The sequence below is a fragment of the Ursus americanus genome, chromosome X (genome assembly GCF_024610735.1).
Source record: "Ursus americanus isolate L20-20 chromosome X, mUrsAme1.1.p, whole genome shotgun sequence".
Lineage (NCBI taxonomy): Eukaryota > Metazoa > Chordata > Mammalia > Carnivora > Ursidae > Ursus > Ursus americanus.
The window spans coordinates 83,291,671-83,311,815 of NC_142164.1; the positions used below are offsets into that span (position 1 = coordinate 83,291,671).

General features: G+C 38.5%; 1 protein-coding gene across 2 annotated transcripts in view; it reads right to left on the bottom strand.

The window, feature by feature from the left end:
• The window catches only part of JADE3 (jade family PHD finger 3), a 131,899-nt gene that overhangs the window by 33,922 nt on the left and 77,832 nt on the right, over positions 1-20,145 (bottom strand). For both annotated transcript variants that reach the window (XM_045787436.2, XM_087860278.1), the window contains one exon: positions 7,680-7,837. In XM_045787436.2, the coding sequence (XP_045643392.1) occupies positions 7,680-7,837 (158 nt within the window). The remainder of the gene's footprint in view (positions 1-7,679; positions 7,838-20,145) is intronic.

Genomic DNA, 20,145 nt, shown 5'->3' on the forward strand with positions numbered 1-20,145 from the left:
TGGATCTGCCATCAGTTAAACACGGGGCTACAGGTGGGACTACTTTGGGAAGATCAATAATTCAGTTTGGGTTATTTTATGTCTAAGATGTCTATTGGACATCCAAATGGAGATGCTGAATTGGTGGTTATATATTTGAGTCTGGAGTTTAGTGAACAAAGTGCTGCTCTCCCTAGTCCGGTCAGCTCAGTGTTTACATTTGAAGGAGAAATAGGGGCCTGTCTGAATATCTAATTATTCCCTCTTTCGGTATCATTAGTGATTGACGATATACTGTTAAGTGAAAAAAGCAAGTTATAGGACATTCCCACTTATTTATATATACGTAGATATGTGTGGTATAAGCATATATGCCATGCAGTTAATGTTTTGTATTCTGATTCATTTTTGTTTTTACAATAAGTCAGTACTTCACCTATAATGTTAAAAACATACACACAGTAAATACATCAACCACTTGCCTGCCATACAAATTATAACAAATGCTTCCTTTCAATCAAACATGAAGCACTGTTTTCCTTCCATTGGAACCTTATTGCAACAAAAACTAATTTAAATGTACAAATGAAAACCTAAAACAACAACAACAACAAAAAACCATCTGAAGCTTGTTTATTATTGACTAATGTAAAAAAATTATCCATAGTCTACCTAAAAACATGTAATGAAGTTAACACCATTTTTATTTGTTGAACTTGCTTTCAAAAAATTCTTCGTGGTAGTCAACAGACTTACGTAAACAGCTGTAACTTACAGAGCAAGCTGGCTCTGTAATTGTCTGTATCCCCCCCCTTAGTCACCACACACACACACACACACACACACACACACACACACACACACACATACACCTCTTACACTATACTACACTGAAGAGACAAGACAACTGCAGAAAGGACAATGCAACAGAGGGAAAAATCTGGTTTGAAAGCCAGAACAAAGATTCTGAAAGAATCTGCTTCACTTATTCTGCTGTATCACTGTCCCCTCCTTTTCAGTTGTTATAGCACCCAGGGATCAAATCAGTTAATTTATATACATCCAAAATTACTTCTGTAATTCCATTAGGAAATACAATTCTTTTTTTTTTAAAGATTTTATTTTTATTTATTTGAAGAGATAGAGACAGCCTTCGCGAGAGGGAACACAGCAGGGGGAGTGGGAGAGGAAGAAGCAGGCTCCTAGCGGAGGAGCCTGATGTGGGGCTCGATCCCATAACGCCAGGATCACGCCCTGAGCCGAAGGCAGACGCTTAACGACTGTGCCACCCAGGCGCCCCAGGAAATAAAATTCTGATGCATTTTGACAATCTTGTAGATTAGATAATACATAAAAAGCAAGTGTTCAGTTTATTAGTATTTAAGTTTCTCTAGCTGATTGATTAATCTGTCTGTAGGTTTTAGGCAAGTAACTGAAATACAAACATCAAAAATATTACTATTGTGATAGATTGAAGATGGTCACAAATCCTCTGATCATCCTTCTACTTCCCTCCCCTTCGGTTTGGGAACTCTGTGACTGCTCTAATAAAATATGGTGGAAATAATGCTGTGCCAGGTTCTGAGTCCCGACCTTGACACTAGCAGCTTCCACTTGTTATCTCTTGGAATACTCACTCTTGGAGCCCAGAGCTGCTACATAAGAAGTCAGATTATCCTGTTGAGAGATCGTGTGGAAAGGTCCTAAGACCATATGGGAATCTGGGCAGTGCAGATCACAGACAGCATCAAGTACATGGTTACAGTGGTGAATAATATCAGTAAGGCTCCTAAGGTTCCTGTGCTCACGTGGCTTTGCGTCTGTAATGCCACTATCAAAGAGCAGCAGAGAAAGGCTATGCGTTCACCAAACTGTTTCATTTCTATCGAGGCACACAGCAAGACTGCACTCCCCAGCCTTACTTTGCAGCTAGGTAGGCCAAGTGAGTGAGTTTTGGCTAATGCAATATGAGTGGATAAGCCACTTCAAATCCTAGGCACCCCCCGAATCTACCTCTATAACCCTCCACGCTGTCTTGTCTTTTCTTGCAGACTGGATTTAGAATTTTGGGGGGAAAGAAGGGAGTGGAAATGGACCTAGCCGATAGAGGAACCATAAAAAGAGCCTGAGTCCCTGAAGGACTACATGGGGCAGAGGTGACTCGCATCCTAACCCACACTAGATGGAGAAATGTGCAAGAAACAGAACCTTCACTGGGTTAAGATGCTGAGACTTTGGGGGATGTTTGTTAGAGTAAGTAAATGGCCTATCTTGCCTAATACAAAGAAGGATTTGTAAAGAGTTATTTCCCAATATTTTCATATATGTTTTAACTTAAATAACTACAGTAGTCCCCCTTTATCTGTGGTTTCCCTTTCTGTGGTTTCAGTTACCCATGGTCAACCACTGACTGGAGGCAGATGATCCTCCTTCTGATGTATCACTAGGTCAACAGCAGCCTAATGCTATGTCGCAGGGCCCATGTCATTCACCTCACTTCATCTCATCACCTGGGCATTTTATCATCTCACATCATCACGAGAAGGGTAAGATATTTTGAGAGAGCACATTCACATGACTTTTACAATATATTGTTAAAATTGTTACATTTTATTAGTTATAACTGTTCATCTTTTACTGTACCTAATTTATGAATTAAACTTTCTCATAGGTGTGTATATATAGGAAAAAACATCGTATACGTAGAGGTTGGCACTACCCACGGTTTTGGGCATCCTCTAGGGGTCCTGGAACATATCCCCTGTGCAATGCGGGGTGGGTGACTACTATACTGTATTAGATTAGATTCAGTCTTACATTTCTCTAGCAGATTTATATTTTAGAATATTTTCTCTAGAGAAGTGAGATTTCTACCAGTAGAAAAGAATGTAACTAACCAATTAGGTTTTAATTTTATCAAAAGTAATATGGAAGAGCCAATCCAAAATAATGTATTAGAAGATTTTTGTTTTTACATTCTGATATTGTTTATATCATATTGTAAACTGCTATAAAAGCCTTTATTAAAAATCTTGAGCATAGAATTAAGGAATGTCATCATGCTCTTGATGTACACTGATTCATGATTTTTAAAATTTGGAAGACGGGGAGAATTTTTACAATGGAGTAACTATTAACATTTCTTCTTTATATGAAAGTAATACATGATCACTGAAGATGCTAGTTTTAAATCTAAAAGCAATTATTGTAAGGTCTCATTATAAAACATTTACATTTGTTTAGATTTGGCCGTTATGTCAGAAGAAAACACTTTTATTTGTGCTTTTGAGAATAAAGCTACTATCTTTTAATTTCAAAAACTGTTTAAATATTCTCTCAGTTGTGTAAATAACAAAACTGTTACAAAGCACCTCCCTAACTTCTAGGAGTTTTATAATCTATGAAAATAACAACAGTGAAGACATACAAAAGAAACACTAACACAAAACGTTATAAAATTAACCAATAAAAAAGGAACACAGTGTTCTGTCATACGGTGGTGGGGGAGGGAAGGAACATATTGGGACAGAGTGAAGTATAAGTAGAGAAATCAACATCTCCGTTCAAAATAGGAAAAAATTCTTAAAAAGTCACCTTGGTAGATTTGTGAGAGAGAGGATTTAAAAAAATAAAACTGGGATTTCTTGGTGATTCAAGAACTATGTTTTTTTCCACAGCTGCCTGGCTTATAAGGGACTCATGGAACCAAGGTGTGTGGGGTTGGGGTTCAGTGTCTATCACTTTCAAAAAGGAACCTGTTCAACACAAGAGCAGGGACACACGGACGTCCACATGCAAAAAAATCAAGTTGACCCTAACACCTCGGGGCACATACAAAAGTTATTTCAAATGGATCAAAGACCCAAATGTAACAGATAAAACTATAAAATTCTTGGGAGAAACAGGTATAAAACCTCAAGATATTGGTTTAGGCAATGATTCCTTAGCTATGACACCAAAAGGACAAACAACCAAAGAAAAAAATAGATAAACTGGACTTCATCAAAATTAAAAACTTTTGTGCTTCAAAGGACACCACCAAGAGAGTGAAAAGACAACTCACAGAAGGAGAGAAAATATTTGTAAATCATGTATCTGATAAGAGACTTATATCCAGAATACGTAAGGAACTTTGAGAACTCAACAATAAAAAACAAATAGCCCAATTTTTAAAATGGAGGAAAGATCTGAATAATTTCTCCAAAGAAAATATATACAGGGGGTATACATGGATGCACTATATAAAAATGGGACATTCCAAAACGGCTGGTCAGGGGACTTTGTTGCCTTGTTCACAACAGGTCAGATCTGCAGCAGCTGAGGGCATCTATTCCTAAGTGAACGTGATGGAACATAAAGAAGTAAACTGAGATGATTCACTTTGGCTGTTTGAACAGCAGTGTTTCACAGGAAGAAAGAAAGTCACATAAAGTCTTATTCTCTTTGTAATAAAGTAGAAAAGCTCTCTTTCAAAAGAATATACAAATGGCTACTAAGCACATGAAGAAAAGACGCTCAACATCAGTAGCCATTAGGCAAATGCAAATTAAACTTAGTGAGATATACTTTCAGACCTGCTAGGATGGCTATAATAAAAAAGACGGAGTATAACAAGTATTGGTGAAGACAGGGAGAAAATGGAACCCTCATACATTGCTGGTAGGAATGTAAAACATGCAGATACTCTGGGAAACAGTTTGACAGTTCCTCAAAATGTTAAAGATATAGCTACCATATGACTCAGTGAATCTACCCCTAGGTACATACCCAAGAGAAATGAAAACATAAGTCCACTCAAAAACTTGTACAACAGGGGCGCGTGGGTGGCTCAGTCAGTTAAGCAGCTGCCTTCAGCTCAGGTCAAGATCCTGGAGTCCTGGGATCAAGCCCCACATCAGACCCCTTGCTCAGAAGGGAGTCTGTTTCTCCCTCTGCCCCTCACCCTGCTTGTGCGCACACACACACTCTCTCTCTCAAATAAATAAATAATCTTTAAAAAAAACTTGTACAAGAATGTTCTTGGCAGCATTATTCATAATAGCTAACACATGGAAACAACCCAAACATCTAGCAATGATTAACAAAATGTGGTCTTATCCGTACAATGGAGTATTATTTGGCCATAAAAAGTTAACGAAATACTGATACATACTGCAACATGGATAAACCCTGAAAATATAATGCTGCGTAAAAGAAGTCAGACTCAGAGGCCATACATTGCATGATTCCACTTATATGAAACGTCCAGAAAAGGCAAATCCACAGAGAAAGAAAGATTAGTGGTTGTTATAAACTGAATTGTGTTCTCCCCAAAATTTTTATGTTGAAGCCCTAACTCCCAGTGTGACTAATTTGAAGATGGGGCCTATAAAGAGATAACAGAGGTTAAGTGAGTTCACAGAGTGGGGACCTAATCTGATAGGGTTGGTGTCCTTATAAGAAGAGGAAGAGACACCAGATCTCCATCTCTCTGTCTCTCTCTGTTTCTGTCTCTCCCTATCTGCACAGAGGAAAGGCTATGTGAGAACACGGTGAGAAGGTAGCTGTCTACAAGCCAGGAAGAGAGGCTTCACTGGACCCCAACCCTGACGGCAACCTGATCCTGGACTTCTAGCCTTCAGACTGTGAGAAAATAAATTTCAGTTTTTGAAGCCACCCAGTCTGTGGTATTTTGTTATGACAGCCTGAGCAGACTAATACGGTGACTGCCAGGAGCCAGGGGAAGGGGAAAATGAGGAGTAACTGCTAACAGATGTGGGGTTTCTTTCTGGGGTAATGAAAATGTTCTGGATTTACATAGTGGTGAGAGCTGCGTAAGTGTGAATATACTAAAAACCACCATGCAATTTAAAAAGGAGAATTTTATGGTATGTGAATTCTATCTTGATAAAAAAATTTGTATCAATTATATCTCAATTTTAAAAATCTTTTAAAAAAAGCAAGTTGCACATTTATAAAAGTCCATGCTGGTCACGTGACAAACTTGGAACCTGATTTGACTAAGGAACTTAGTGAAATCCCCCTACCTCCCATTTTCCTAGTTTGATTTACAAGTGTCACCTGTTAGTTGTCTGTTCACTTACAATAAACTCATTCAATCACGTGCTTGAGAAAGTGAAAAAATCTTTTTACTTTTAGTATGGGAAAGGCAAGTGGTTAAAAGAGAAGGTTTGTTAGCCCTTCCTACGTACTGTTATTCCCTAACCTTCTTCATTTTTATGCCCTTCCCTTCTTATCTATAATATCATTTGGTTCTTCATTTTCTTTCCTAACATCCACTCATTTTCCTCTTTGCTTCCTTTGTCCTAGTCTCCTTATATCAGTAAGTGTGTCTTGAAAACCTCCTGCTGTTGGGGCTCTGCTTTTAGGCAGCTTATAGTCACATCTTGTCGTCTTTCTTTCTTTTCTCTTCTAATCACACAGCATTGTGCCTTCATGTGCCCACTATCACATTTTCTTACCCATTTTTCACTCCTCTATTTGTGATGATTGTTCGTACATATATGTTCACATATAGAGAGAGAAGAGGGGGACCCCAATGTTACTGCTGTGGCATATAAAAATACTGACAAGAAGGACATGAAAATGTCTGATTCTTGTGTTCATTCATGATGCTTTTCTGATTTTTAGGAAGTAGGACATGGTGTTGATGATGATGGAGCTAGTGAGGCTGAGGAAGTGTGTGGAGCAAGACTGTGGGAGATTTCCTTAACAGCACAGACAGTCTCTGTGGGTGGACAGCCTGAGCTTGGGTTTCTAGAAGTGATCTGACAAGCATTTCTGGGGTATGAACTAGGACCTGAGAACCTGATGCTAGGGGCACAGAATTCAAGGACGTGATCTTTGCCCTTTAAGAAGCTAACACGTACTAGAAAAAGACAGATGTACAATGAGGTATTTCTCATAGTAAGTAGCAGGTTGGTCCCACCAGTCCCCTTATCTGGTGCTATTCCTTCTATTCCTTTCTTCCCTCAAACTTATACCAAGCATTTTATTTCATGCCAGCCTTTGTGCAAAGCACTAGGAACACAAAGACCAGTAAGGAAAAATGGCTTCCAAACCAGTCATTACTTTTGAGGACCTGAACTTACTACTTCCTCTGGCAGAAAAGCCCTCTCCCCTTTCCACAAACCCGTCTTCTCCTACTTAAACTTTCTTCTCAAGTCTTTGTAAATGAAGGTTATGTGCTTATAGTCAACTTGATATTCTAGTCATCCCCTTTCATTTGGGTTTATGCATTTTACAAACTATATGTTTTGGCCCTCTACTTACAGATGCTATCACTATGAGGCCCCTGTTATAATGAAGCAGCTTCTCATGGGGTTATATATTAATAGGATTATTATGAGCTTATGTAATTAATGCTCTGCTTCTCTTCAAAGACTAATAAATGCTACCGATTGTTGAGTCAGACTTGGAAATCCTACTCTCCAAAACCTTATCACAATTTCAGATTGGACTTCAAATAGTTTTACCCTGTGAATGGGCACATATTATATCCCTAAATAAATGAGCTTGACTTTAACTACTGACCTACCCTAGCCTGGTATCATCTGCCACTGGTCTGAGTGAATTAGTGAACATGGTATGAGACTTTGTGTTATGAATGTATAATTAGCCACACAGTCTCTCCCCAACAAACACACAGATAACCGTAAGAGCATTCATTCCCTAAGTCAAAGGTACAAGCATGCAAATACCTGAGGGAAGGCTGTGGAATATTCTCTGGACTGGCTGGTACCTGGACTCCCTTTTCCCATTCTTCCTTCCATGTATCCGCAAAGAGGTAATAGCTGTCAGGATTAATGTGATGAGAATCTGGAAGTTTCATGGCACTGATGAGGTCCTTCCGGAATACCTGAGAAGACAGAGTATACATCTTGAGGAGACCATCAATGCGGAACTAACACCATTTAATGTTCTTTTGAAAAGACTATCCTCATCTGCTCTTCAACAAGAGATACCTCTAACTTCCTAAATGGCCAGGTCAACTTCTATTTGGAAAGGGTCTGAAGTACTGACAGGGAAACCAGTTTGTTCTGGATTCAATAAAGAGTAAAGAAATCCTTCTTGAATTATTTTCTAGGGCTCCTTGAATTTAAATCAACAATACACGTTACTCTAAAACATTGCATAAAACAAACAATCCTTAACTCTCTCAAATTAACCAGCTTAAGTATCCTCTGATAACTTCTAATTATTTAGGCATCACTTTATTTTTTATTTACTTAGAAATTATTTTAACATCTTAATTTTTTTTCTTCCTGAGATTTTGATAGGAATTATGGTTTTTTTTTGAGGGGGGTAGGGGGAGAGGGAGAGAGAGACTCTTAAGCAGGCTCCATGCCCAGTGTGGAGCCTGACGCGGGGCTGGATCTCATGACCCTGAGATCACCACCTGCACTGAAATCAAGAGTCGAATGCTTAACTGACTGAGCAACCCAGGTGTCCCTACTTAGAAATTATTTTAGTCATATGGAAAACTTACAAAAATAGTACAGAACTCCCATTTACCCTTCATATAGTTTCTTCTAATGTTAACATCTTACATAACCAGAGTACAACGACCTAAACCAGAAAATTAACATTGCTACAATACTATTAATTAATCTACAGACCTTATTAAAATGTTACTAATTTTCTGGTTAATATCCTTCTGTTCCAGAATTCAGTCCAGGATCCTACATTGCAATTAGCTGTCATGTCTCTTTAGTATTCTCCAATTTGTGACAGTTTCTTAGTCTTTGTCTTTCAAGACCTTGACACTTTTGAAGAGAACTGGTCATGTATTTTAGAGACTACCCCTACAATTTGGGGTTGTCTGATGTTTTCTCATGATTAAAGTTACTCATATTTGGCAAGAATACCACAGAAATGATGCTGTGTCCTTCGTTCCATTGTATCAGGGACATATAATGCCGATGTCTTATCAGTGGTGATGTTAAACTTGATCACTTGGTTAACGTAGTGTCTTGCTGGTTTTCTCCACTGTTAGGTTATTGTATTTCCCTTTGTAATTAATAAACATCTTAGAGGAGATACTTTAAGATTATAAAAACATCCTGTTTCTCCTCAAACTGTCATGAGCTAATTTTAGCATCCACTGGTGGATATCTTGCCTGTAAGAATTATTACTGTGGTATCCAAATGGTGATTTTCTGTTTCCCTCAGTCCTCCTACATTTATTAATTGGAATTCCTCTGTAAGAAAGATCTGTTCCTTCTTCCCCCTTATTTATTTATTCAATTATTTAGCTATATCACTATAGACTTGTGAATATCTAGTTTACTCTTTGGGTTACAATCCAGTATTATTTTTTGTTGTTGTTGCTCAAATTGTTCTACATTTGATCACTGGGAACTCTTTCAGGCTGGCTAGCGCCTGTGCTCTTTCAACACATCCCGTTGTTTTTTGAGTATTTCCTTAATCTCCTACATCACGACATGCCCCGGCATGTTTATATCCTGTTTATAAAAGCTATTGATTTTATATGTTAACTTCATATCCTGCTACCTCACTGAATTCTTTTATTGCCTGAGTTAGTTTTATCATTGATTTTCCTATGGTTTTCTAGATATATTATCATATCATCTGCAGAGTTTCACATCTTCTTTACCTAGTCTTAGGTCTCTAATTGGTTTCTCTTGTTTAACTGCATTGGCAAATACTGTACTAATATTTGGAATAGTAATGGGGATAGTCGACAATACCTGCCTTCTTCCTGAAATTGGGGGAAATGATTCTAGTGTTCTTCATTAAGACACTAGGTTGAAGACTACTGTATATCTATAGTATCTATGTTAAATTATCTTACAGTTCTCCTTTGTCCTTGAATGTTTTTGAATGCTTGGGTATTGAATTTTGTTAAGGGCTTCTTCAGTGTATATGAGAATAATTATATAATTATTTTCCTTAGATATATTAATATGCTGTATGATTATATTGCATTTTTTTTGAAGATTTATTTATTTGACAGAGAGAGAGAGAGATGGCGTGTGCACAAGCAGGAGGAGCAGCAGGTAGAGGGAGAGGGAGAAGCAGGCTCTCCATTGAGCAGAGAGCCTGATGTGGGGCTCGATCCCAAGACCCTGGGATCATGACCTGAGCTGAAGGCAGACGCTTAACTGACTGAGCCACCCAGGCACCCGATTATATTGTATTTCTTAATACCAAAACAAACTTGTATTTCTGGAATGAATGTCATTTGGTCATGATACATTTCTTAAATATGGTATTGTATTCTGTCTTCTAATATTTTATTTAGTATTTTTGTATCATATTCATGAGTGATATTTATCTGAAGTTTCCTTTCTTTCTTTGAAATTGTCTTTGTCTTTTAGGTTTAGGTATCAGTGTTATACACGCTTCATAAAAGGAATTAGAAAAAAAATAAGAGGCGTTAGAACATTTTCGTTCTGTTACAGTGCTCTAGCATAACCTGAGAATTATTGGGACTATCTGGTCCCTAGGAAACCATCTGGATTTGGTGCTTTCATTGTGGGGTAGTTGCTTAATAATATTCTCTACTTCTTCTTTAGAAATTGATCACTTTAAGCTTTCTACCTCTAATGGAGTCACTTTTGGTAATCTGTATTTCCATAGGAAGTTATCTGTCTGGATAACTAACTGGATAGTTTTTCAAATTTATTTCTGCAGGGGCTTGCAGAGTATGGGCAGTTCTACTTTGCACAGAAGTGTGGGGCCAGAGAAATGACAGTGCTTGTGGAAACTGTGAACAGCAACCTCAATAATTAATGGGGAAAATTATGATTTTTCTATGACCTTTAAACATTTTGGTCAAAATATTAGAAACTCTTATTGTTGGCTGTAAGTATATAAAAAATGAAAAATATAATTAATAATTTAGCATGCTGTAATTAAACATTAGAAACATTGATAAAGTAATTTTTATAAGAAAATTTATCAAGAGTAGGTGGAACAATGCTTGCCTCCTTTTTCTTATCATATAATTTAAGATATGGAGCAAACAACTGAGATGGAATGTTTTAAACTATCATTATTTTAAAAAATCTACGATTTCAGTTTGTATTTCCCTTTTCACCCAAGAGTTGTTTATTCTTCTATTAAATTTTTAAATTTCCATAGGAAAGGACCTTTCTGTTTTTGTCATTTCTGATTTTACTGCACTGTGACCAGAGTATTGCTTATATTATGTCCATGTAATAATGGAAATCACTGTTTCCCCTGTGACTTAATATTTGATCATATTTTGTGTGTGTACCATAGACATTTGAGAAGGTTTATTCTCTATTATCTCTAATATCATTTCAAGTTTGATATATATTCATCATCCGTACCTTACTAAGCTGCTTAAGTTGTTTATATCTATCTCCTCACTTATTTTTTTGTTCACTTAATCTGTCTGATACTGAGAGAGGTGTATGAAAGCCTCCTATGATTAGTGTGTTTCTACCTACATCTCCTTGACTCTTCCATAGTTTTTGCTCCACAAAGGTGGTTGCTGTGTTATTCAGTGTATAAATATTCGTAAGTATCACATCTGCACGGTGAATTGTAGTGTTTAGCACTAAAAGGCCTTCTTTGTTTTGGGGAGCTTGATTTTTACTTCGTCTGAGATCAGGCTTACTCCTCCTCCCACCATTTTCCTGGTATACCTTTGTCCATCTCTATTTCTAGCCTTTCTGAATAGGTGTTTTAGGTATATTCTTGTATACAGATACAGTTGCTTCTTGTTTTGTGAGCCATAAAATTTTTTTTCTTTAATAGATGTTCAGCCCATTCATATTTACTGGCATGTCTCAGATATTGGTCTCAACTCTGTCATATTGATAATTATGTGTTAATTTCCTTATGCATCGGTCTGTCTTAGATGTGTATTGTTTGCTCTTTTAATTACATTTTTTTGCATTTAAGAAGGTTTATAGCTGTATTCTATTTTTATCTTTGTACTTAGATCTTTATTTTTTATCATAATTTTTTATTATGTTATGTTAGTCACCATACAGTATATCCTTAGTTTTTGATGTAATGTTCCATGATGCATTATTTACGTATAACACCCAGTGCACCATGCAATACGTGCCCTCCTTAATGTACTTAGATCTTTAAAAATGTCCTTAGTTTCATTTTCTTTTTTAACCTTTTACTATCTGGTTTATCAGCTTTTATTGTTCTCGGTGAGTTCCTCAGGGGTGAGGAGGATAGGAATGAAATGTCTATTGTGGCAGCCAAGAGGACCCCAGTGTGAGCCTTAACCCTACCCCTGGCAAGGGAGCCCTAGCTGTGTGAAAAGTTCAAAGGCCAGAGGTAGAGGAGGATGATATGAGTACAGCTACAACTTGGACTTGGGGAAAGAAAGAGATTCCCCATAGTTCATTTTCTGCACTCTAAGCACAATTAGGCACTGACAGTATGGGAACCAGGATTCATCTGAAGTTTGATGTATTGTTATCCTCTGGTTGAAAGGGTTCCTGGGTGACTAAGGGGCACAGAACTATGCTTACCAGCCTGGATACACGACTTAAATGACTGTGGAAGACTAAGCTTTGGGATTCTGCCCTTTTCGACAACAGAAAAAAGTATGCTATGAGGTCTTAAGCTAATCTGGCAATGATGTCAGTGATGAAGGCCCAGCTGAAGTCTAAGGAATGAGGGAATACGCTTTCACATAAAAGTATACGTATATGGGTCTATACCTCATCTACTCATTTCTAATTCTGAAAAAAATCAACTATCCACTGGCAGGCTGAAAATAAACATGTCCACATTTCTGGAAGATCAGAGGAAAAAAATGCTATCAATCAGACATTTTAGCCTTTAATGCTAATAAAGGTTCTCTGAGGAGAAACACTGTTCAAATTATGTGTAACATGAAAGTAGAGGCACAGAGCGGGATCCAATAAAGCAGTTAATTCTCCACTGGTGCAGTTTTGTTTAAACTGACAACATTTCAGAGTATAGGACTGAACTATCACATAATCAAATGATGCCGTTTAAATGAATAAAGACTCATTCTATTTGCTTCTTTGCAGGGACAACTCTGCAAATGCCTGTTGCTTTCACTTAGGGAAGATTAAGAATTAATATGATCTGAGCAAAGTAGAGAAGGAAACCAACCCTAAACATGCTGGTGGCCAGGTGGCAACAAAATGACCTCCCTACCAAGAATTCTAGCCAATTAAAGTTAATTGGCTGCTGTGCAGGGAGAAAGCTGTCTACAGAAAAAAAAAAAAAACCCCAAACCTGGTGGTTTATTACATAATGCTTTGTACAAGGGGGTTAGAGAGGATCGCAGTCATACCCATATAACACGTTTTGCATAGAGCTCAGTGTTCTGGCTGGCTAGGGGGAGAAACTCAACCCCCATTTTCCTGAACGCTGATCCATTTCTATAAGAGACTACAGTGCCTTTAATGAGCAAGTCGTTAAGCAGTGCTGGTAATTTACAATTGTGCTAAATAAACGACTGTCTTTGGGAAAGAGACTGCTATGGGAAATCCTACTTTAGATCTGGAAAGAATACTAGGGCTAAGTATTTTCAACCTCCTAAAAGATTTCATTTAATTAATTAATTAATTAATGTTAGTCACCATTTATTTATTTACTTATGTTATGTTATGTTAGTCACCATACAGTACTTCATTAGTTTTTGATGTAGTGTTCCATGATTCATTGTTTGCGTATAACACCCAGTGCTCCTTACAATATGTGCCCTACTTAATAGCCATCACCGGCCTAGTATTTCATTGTTTTCCATGCGATACACGTCACAAAATAAATCAACTGACTGCAAACCATGCTTAGGGCTTAATAATATCACACCATCTCATCATACAGCTTAACCAATGTCTTTACACTTGATGTAACTGCTTATGAAAATCTGTTCTGTATAGTTTCCTAAGTAGTCTGGAAACATACTGCAGTGGGTTGAACGGTGGCCCCCCAAAAGATATGTCTACATCCTAATTTCTGGAATCTATGAATGTCACCTGATTTGGAAAAGGGATCATTGCAGATATAAATAATTTAAGGATTCTGAGATGAAGAGATCATCCTAGAACATCTCAGTGGGCCCTAAATCCAATGACAAGTATCCTTACAAAAGAAAGGCAGAGGGAGATTTAAGACAGAAAAGGAGGAGGCAGTGTGACCATGGAGGCAGAGACTGGAGTGACTCATTGATCCACAAGTCAATAAATGCTGACAGTCATCAGAATCTGGAAGTGGCAAAGGATGGGCTCTCCCCTAAAGTCTGGGGAGGGAGCACAGCTGGGCCAATTTGGGACTTCTGGGCTCCAGAACTGTGAGAAAATAAATTCCGGTTGTTTTAAGCCACCCAGTTTGTGGTAATTTGTTACAGCAGCCCTAGGAAACTAATACACGTGTTTACCAAACAGAAGAGTAACTTGAAGACTCTAGACAAAGAGATATAAAAGCAGAGGCCAGTGAAATCTGGCCCTTGTCCACGGCTTCAGAAATACCAAACCTCCAGGGAACAGACATTCTGTGAAGTGTGGGAAACCTCACACTGCAGGAACACCAATCAGTTCAGACCTATTTTTCTTAAGCAAATGAAGCCTAGATCTAATGATTATAATTTTCCTTCCACCTTTAGAGAAAAACAGCAGACTTATATGATAAGCCTGATTTCAATTTTATAAGCTAGCCAGATTAAATAGCATCAGATCTAAGGTTTCTAGAGAAGCATTTTTACTCAAGGCAGAGTGCAAGAGTCTGCTTTATCTTGCTGTAGAAACATCCCAAGCATGAGGCAGAACATAAAATGCCGAAGAAGGGATAGGAATGTAAGTTCAGTACTCAGGCAGATATCTGCAAAGTGATATGAAATATATTTACCAAACGGTCTCATGAATCTGCTTTTGATAAGAAAAGGAATTCTGGGTTTTTTAAAAAAATGAATACAGGCAAACAAAATAGCTTTAGTGTATCCTGGGTAGAGAGGTGCACATACGGTGGCACACACATATGCAAATATTTGTATATATTTTCATAAAGAAACAATAAAAGGATAAACCAAAAGTTTTTTTTAAAGAAATGCCTACCTCTGGGAGTTGGGGAGAAAACAGGGAGGAAAGAAAGACAAAAGCTTAATCTCTCTGAATATGTTTTGTGTCACGGATGTTTGAACCAGGCAAATGTCTTATACAGTCAAAAATGAAATTAAAAATCTTTAAAGAAAGGAATATGGGCCCAGGACAGACTACCTGAATTAGTCTGCTGGTTTCGCCAACCAATTTGGGGCAAATTATTTAAATTCTGTGTCTCAGTTTACTCATCTGTAAAATGGGGATAACAACACCATCTCAAATGGGTTGTTGTAAGAATTAAATGGCTCAGGGGCGCCTGGGTGGCACGGCGGTTGAGCGTCTGCCTTCGGCTCAGGGCGTGATCCCCGCATTGTGGGATCGAGCCCACATTGGGCTCCTCCCTGTGAGCCTGCTTCTTCCTCTCCCACTCCCCCCGCTTGTGTTCCCTCTCTCGCTGGCTGTCTCTATCTCTGTCGAATAAATAAATTAAAAAATCTTAAAAAAAAAAGAATTAAATGGCTCAATTTATGTAAAGGGCTTAGTGTGGTATCAGGCTCACGGTAATTGCTAAATAAATTCTAGCTGTGGTTATTATTTTATCATCATCATCATAGTCTCAGCTTTACTTCTAAAAGCAGAAAGAACTATACAGCTAAGTTCTCCTATCTATCTGGTCCATAAAAGTAATCGTTGATGGGATAAAGGAGATGTGAGTTCATGGCTCAACTAAAACATGCATGGTTCAGCTCCCAGAGATAGGATTCCCAAGCAAGAGGCCCATCAAAAACTCTAGCCAACACTCTACAGGCCACAAGGTAATGCAGAAACTTCACAAAATAAAACATGGCATTTGATGCTAAATTAAAGATTATGAATGAAGGATCTATATGTTGACACTGACCTAGGTAATGAAGTTGAGAAGTTTTACAAGTTCTTAATTGTGTGCCTAGTTTATATGCACTGGTAGCTTCCCCAAAAGTTCCTGAAACAAAAAAAGCTTTGTACTTACCAGATTATCTGCTCATTTATGGTCAAAGAGGGGATTCACAGGCTAACATACAGCCCAGAAGCTATGCCAAGTCCAACAGTGCATGTACATCTTGGCCCCTCAGATGCATGCAGAAACAAAGGAGGCCTCACTATGAATTCAATTAGAATATCAATGCTTAACCTGCCAGAGCCACAGAATGAAAATGTCCTTCATGGACAGCTCTGGCTTTTACTGCTCTCATTAACATCTCTCAGTGGGCAGTTTCTTAAAGCATAGCTAGTCTGAACATTTCTGTGACATTTTTGGGGGGAAAAGTCAAAACATTTACTTCCTGTATGACACAAAAGGGAAAACTGTCTGGTCCATGTGAATGTAGCAGAGAAGCGGATTAGTTCTGATTCATAGTCACTTAAATATGAAACTATACATAAGTGACCACAAACAGATGTGTCACCCCAACAGCACAAAAAACCAGCTGCAAATGTGGTAACTGTACTTAATCAAAAGGAATTAACTGTAAGTGATTTTCGTAGAATTATACAATCTTACAATGAAAAAAAAAAGATGTTTAGGTTATCTAAAAGAATCAACCACTTAAAGCAGAGAAAACCTAGCAAAGAATACAAGCTTGTTCTTATACGATGACAAAGGTACCCAGTATTATCAAGATACTGTTTTTTGATGTTAATTTTTCCAATGGAGCAAAGCTTATTCAATTTCTAAGTTTAAAACTTTAAAGATCATGTAATATTTTTTCACAGAAATATTTTTCAAATGGCTTAAAATAATTCTCAGTTTTCTTAGAACAAACAGGATATTTTTGATGCTTTGGGTTGACATCAACTGAAACATCAATTACCATAAAGCAAGGTACTTTTGGGCAACTTAGGTAGGTTTAATTACTCCCCTTACCCACTACCCAACAGAGGTGGTATGCATCCCGGTGATGGAGGAGGGGGAGCAATTGAGTCTGAGTTGGAGATCTGGGCAATTTTCACAGAAGAGATGACATCTGAGGTTTACTTTGCAAGTTTTTCTCCCATCCCTCACTATCCTTTTTTTGTACATTAAGTGTGCATTTGTAAGCTTGGTAGGTCAGAAAAACAAATAATCAAGCATGTTAGAAATATAGGCTCTATTTGAGGGTATTGCAGTGTTCTCTGCTGAGTTAAAATACGTGAGCTTTCACCCTGTTGCTATGAAAGTCTTAGACATAATAAATGAAACTATGGAACTACAGATGATATGCCATCAATCCTTTAAGATAAGTTATGTTTTATACACCAGTGAAAACATGTATGTGAAAATACCCTGGCTTTTGAGAAAGAATAGAAGACTTTTTAATACATTCAAATTAGTCGTCTAGTACTATGTGCCTTTTCTAGGGCAACTGGCTTTTTAAAAACATCTTTAAGAGTGTAGGCCCTTTTGAGAATCGGATGAAGGCTACTAGCATACGTATACATGCAAAAACACATTAAAAACATACCCTTAAAAAAGCCTGTATACAATTTGCAGAAGCTACCAAAGCCCCTGAACCATACGTGGAATTCACACACCCCAAAAACTCTTCTCTAGAGGATGAATCAGGGGTAGGCATAAACAGGAATCCCACTGAAGCACTAAACATCAAAGAAAATACGTATCTATTAATGCAGCTGATTAAGCCCCAGCGAAAACGATCATTTACACTGCACTTCAATGACGAACTCCCATTATAAACAAAAGGTTTCAGTCAGAAAAAAGAAACTCCCATCCTTACGAGAAGAAAAAGGCAAGACAGGCAGCAAATTAACGATTTTTTCATGAACGCTTTAGAGAAATGAGTTGCGGGACAAATGGCCAACTCAAGGAAGGATGACATGCCCGCAGCGAGACACAGGACAGGAGCTTTTGCTTACCTGGGGCAGAAGCCACAGCAGGAACACTTAACTCAGAAATTTTGACAAACTGCTGGGGGCAAAGTGAGGACAACCAAGAGAGAATGAAGTTCCCGGGGGCTATAGTAATAGGGGGTTCCAACCCTCTTGTAAGCTTTTTCTCTAGAAACCCAACCAGGCTCTCACAGTGAAGATGGTGAAAAACCTGGAGAAGCCCCCCCCCCCCCAGTGGTTCTGTCTGGGTCCCTGGTGCTCTGTGTCCTGGCTCCCTTACTGAACAAATAGCTTCACCTGCAGGGGATGGCTCTCAGGTGAGGGCACTGGTGTAATTTCACTAGTGCTGAGAAGAAGGGCAAAGCACCCACGCTCAGCGTCCCTGTGTTACACAGGGGGGAAAAAGCCTTAATCTAGAGGAGGGAGAACCTTAAGGACAGAGACTGAGCATACCAGAAGATACTAGCTACAGGCAGATAGGAGAATAGGAGGCAGGGACAAAAAAAAGCTCTACCCCTAAAATTCACTTCCCCATCTCACCCCCAGCAACAGGACTACTACACATGTCAAAGACTGAGAGTAATCAGAAGGTTAGAGAACAATGTCTTTCCCCAGTACTCTACCACCATGCTAAAGCCTCCAGTGATAGTAACAGTGGCTTATACTGGGAGAGCTGCAAAAGACAGAATCTCTCTAAGGACAAGCACAAAGTGAAGTCTCTGGTGCCCACAGTAGTAACACATTTCAAATATTCTCTTACACTGGTAGTGGGAGTGTAAACTGATGAAGCCCCTTTGGAAAACAGCCTGGCATTTTCTCAGATGGTTAACTAGGGTTACCATATGGCTCAGCAATTCCACACCTAGGTGTATACTCAAGACAACTGAAAACATATATCCACATAAAAACACGTACATGAATGTTCATAGTAGCATTATTCATAATACTCCAAAGATGGAGACAACCCCAATGTCTGTTAATTAATGAATGGATAAACAAAATGTGATATACCTGTACAATGGAGTATCATTCTGTCATTAAAAGAAATGAACTACTGATACATGGTACAACATGGAGGAACTCTGAAAACATTATGCTAAGTTTAAGAAGCCAGACACAAAAGGCTGTATACTGTATGATTCCATTTATATGAAATGTCCAGAACAGGCAAATCCATAGAGACAGAAGTTAGGTTAGTGGTTGCCGGGGGCTGGGAGCAGGGGAATTAGGGAGTAACTGCTAATGGGTAGGGGGTTTCTTTCTGGGGTGATGAAAATGTTCTGTTCTTTTCTCTTTCTTTCCTTCCCTTCCTACCCTTCCTTCCCCCCCCTTCCTTTTAAGATTTTCTTTATTTGACAGAGAGACACAGCGAGAGAAGGAACACAAGCAGGGGGAGTGGGAGAGGGAGAAGCAGGCTTCCCACTGAGTAGGGAGCCTGATGCGGGGCTTGATCCCAGGACCCCGGGATCATGACCTGAGCCGAAGACAGATGCTTAATGACTGAGCCACCCAGGCGCCCTGAAAATGTTCTATATTTAGACTGCGTTATGGTTATACAACTCTGTGATTAGACTAAAACCTACTGGATTATACATTTTAAATAGATGAACTGTATGGTATAAGAATTATATTTCATAAAAGATGTATAAAGTGTTTTTTTTTTAAAGGGCAACTGTTGTGGCATCAGTGGACATCATCTTAGAGGTTCTGATATCCACTCCCATCCAACAATAACAAAGTACCCCTCCTCCCTAATGTGGGATCAGCACAGACTGGGTAGGGAGCCTGGACTGCCACCACCACCCATCAGTAATGTAGTACCCCTTATCACCACCACTCCCACTGCTATCAGTAGAGGCAACAGGGTGGGGATTTCCATCCCCACCAAGTAGTTGGGAAACACCCCTCTCCTGTCCCAGAGACATAACAGAACTATCTTCCTAGAGACCATCTTCCCCTAAGATGGGAAGCCTAGGAATTCTGCAACTGGTGGTACAGTCAGCGCCCCACTTCCCCACTGGCCTGGTTACTACAGAGGCCTGCTAAAACAGATTTAAACAAGAATAATACCTATTGGCTGATAATACCAAAAAGTCCAGAATACAATAAAAATCACTCATCATACTAAGAACTGGGAATGAGAAGAGACAATCAATAGACACCAACACTGAGATGACACAGATGCTGGAATCATCTGACAAGGAGTTTAAAGCACCTATCATAAAAGTGCCTTAGTAAGAAATTACAAACCCTTTTGAAACAAATTGGAAGT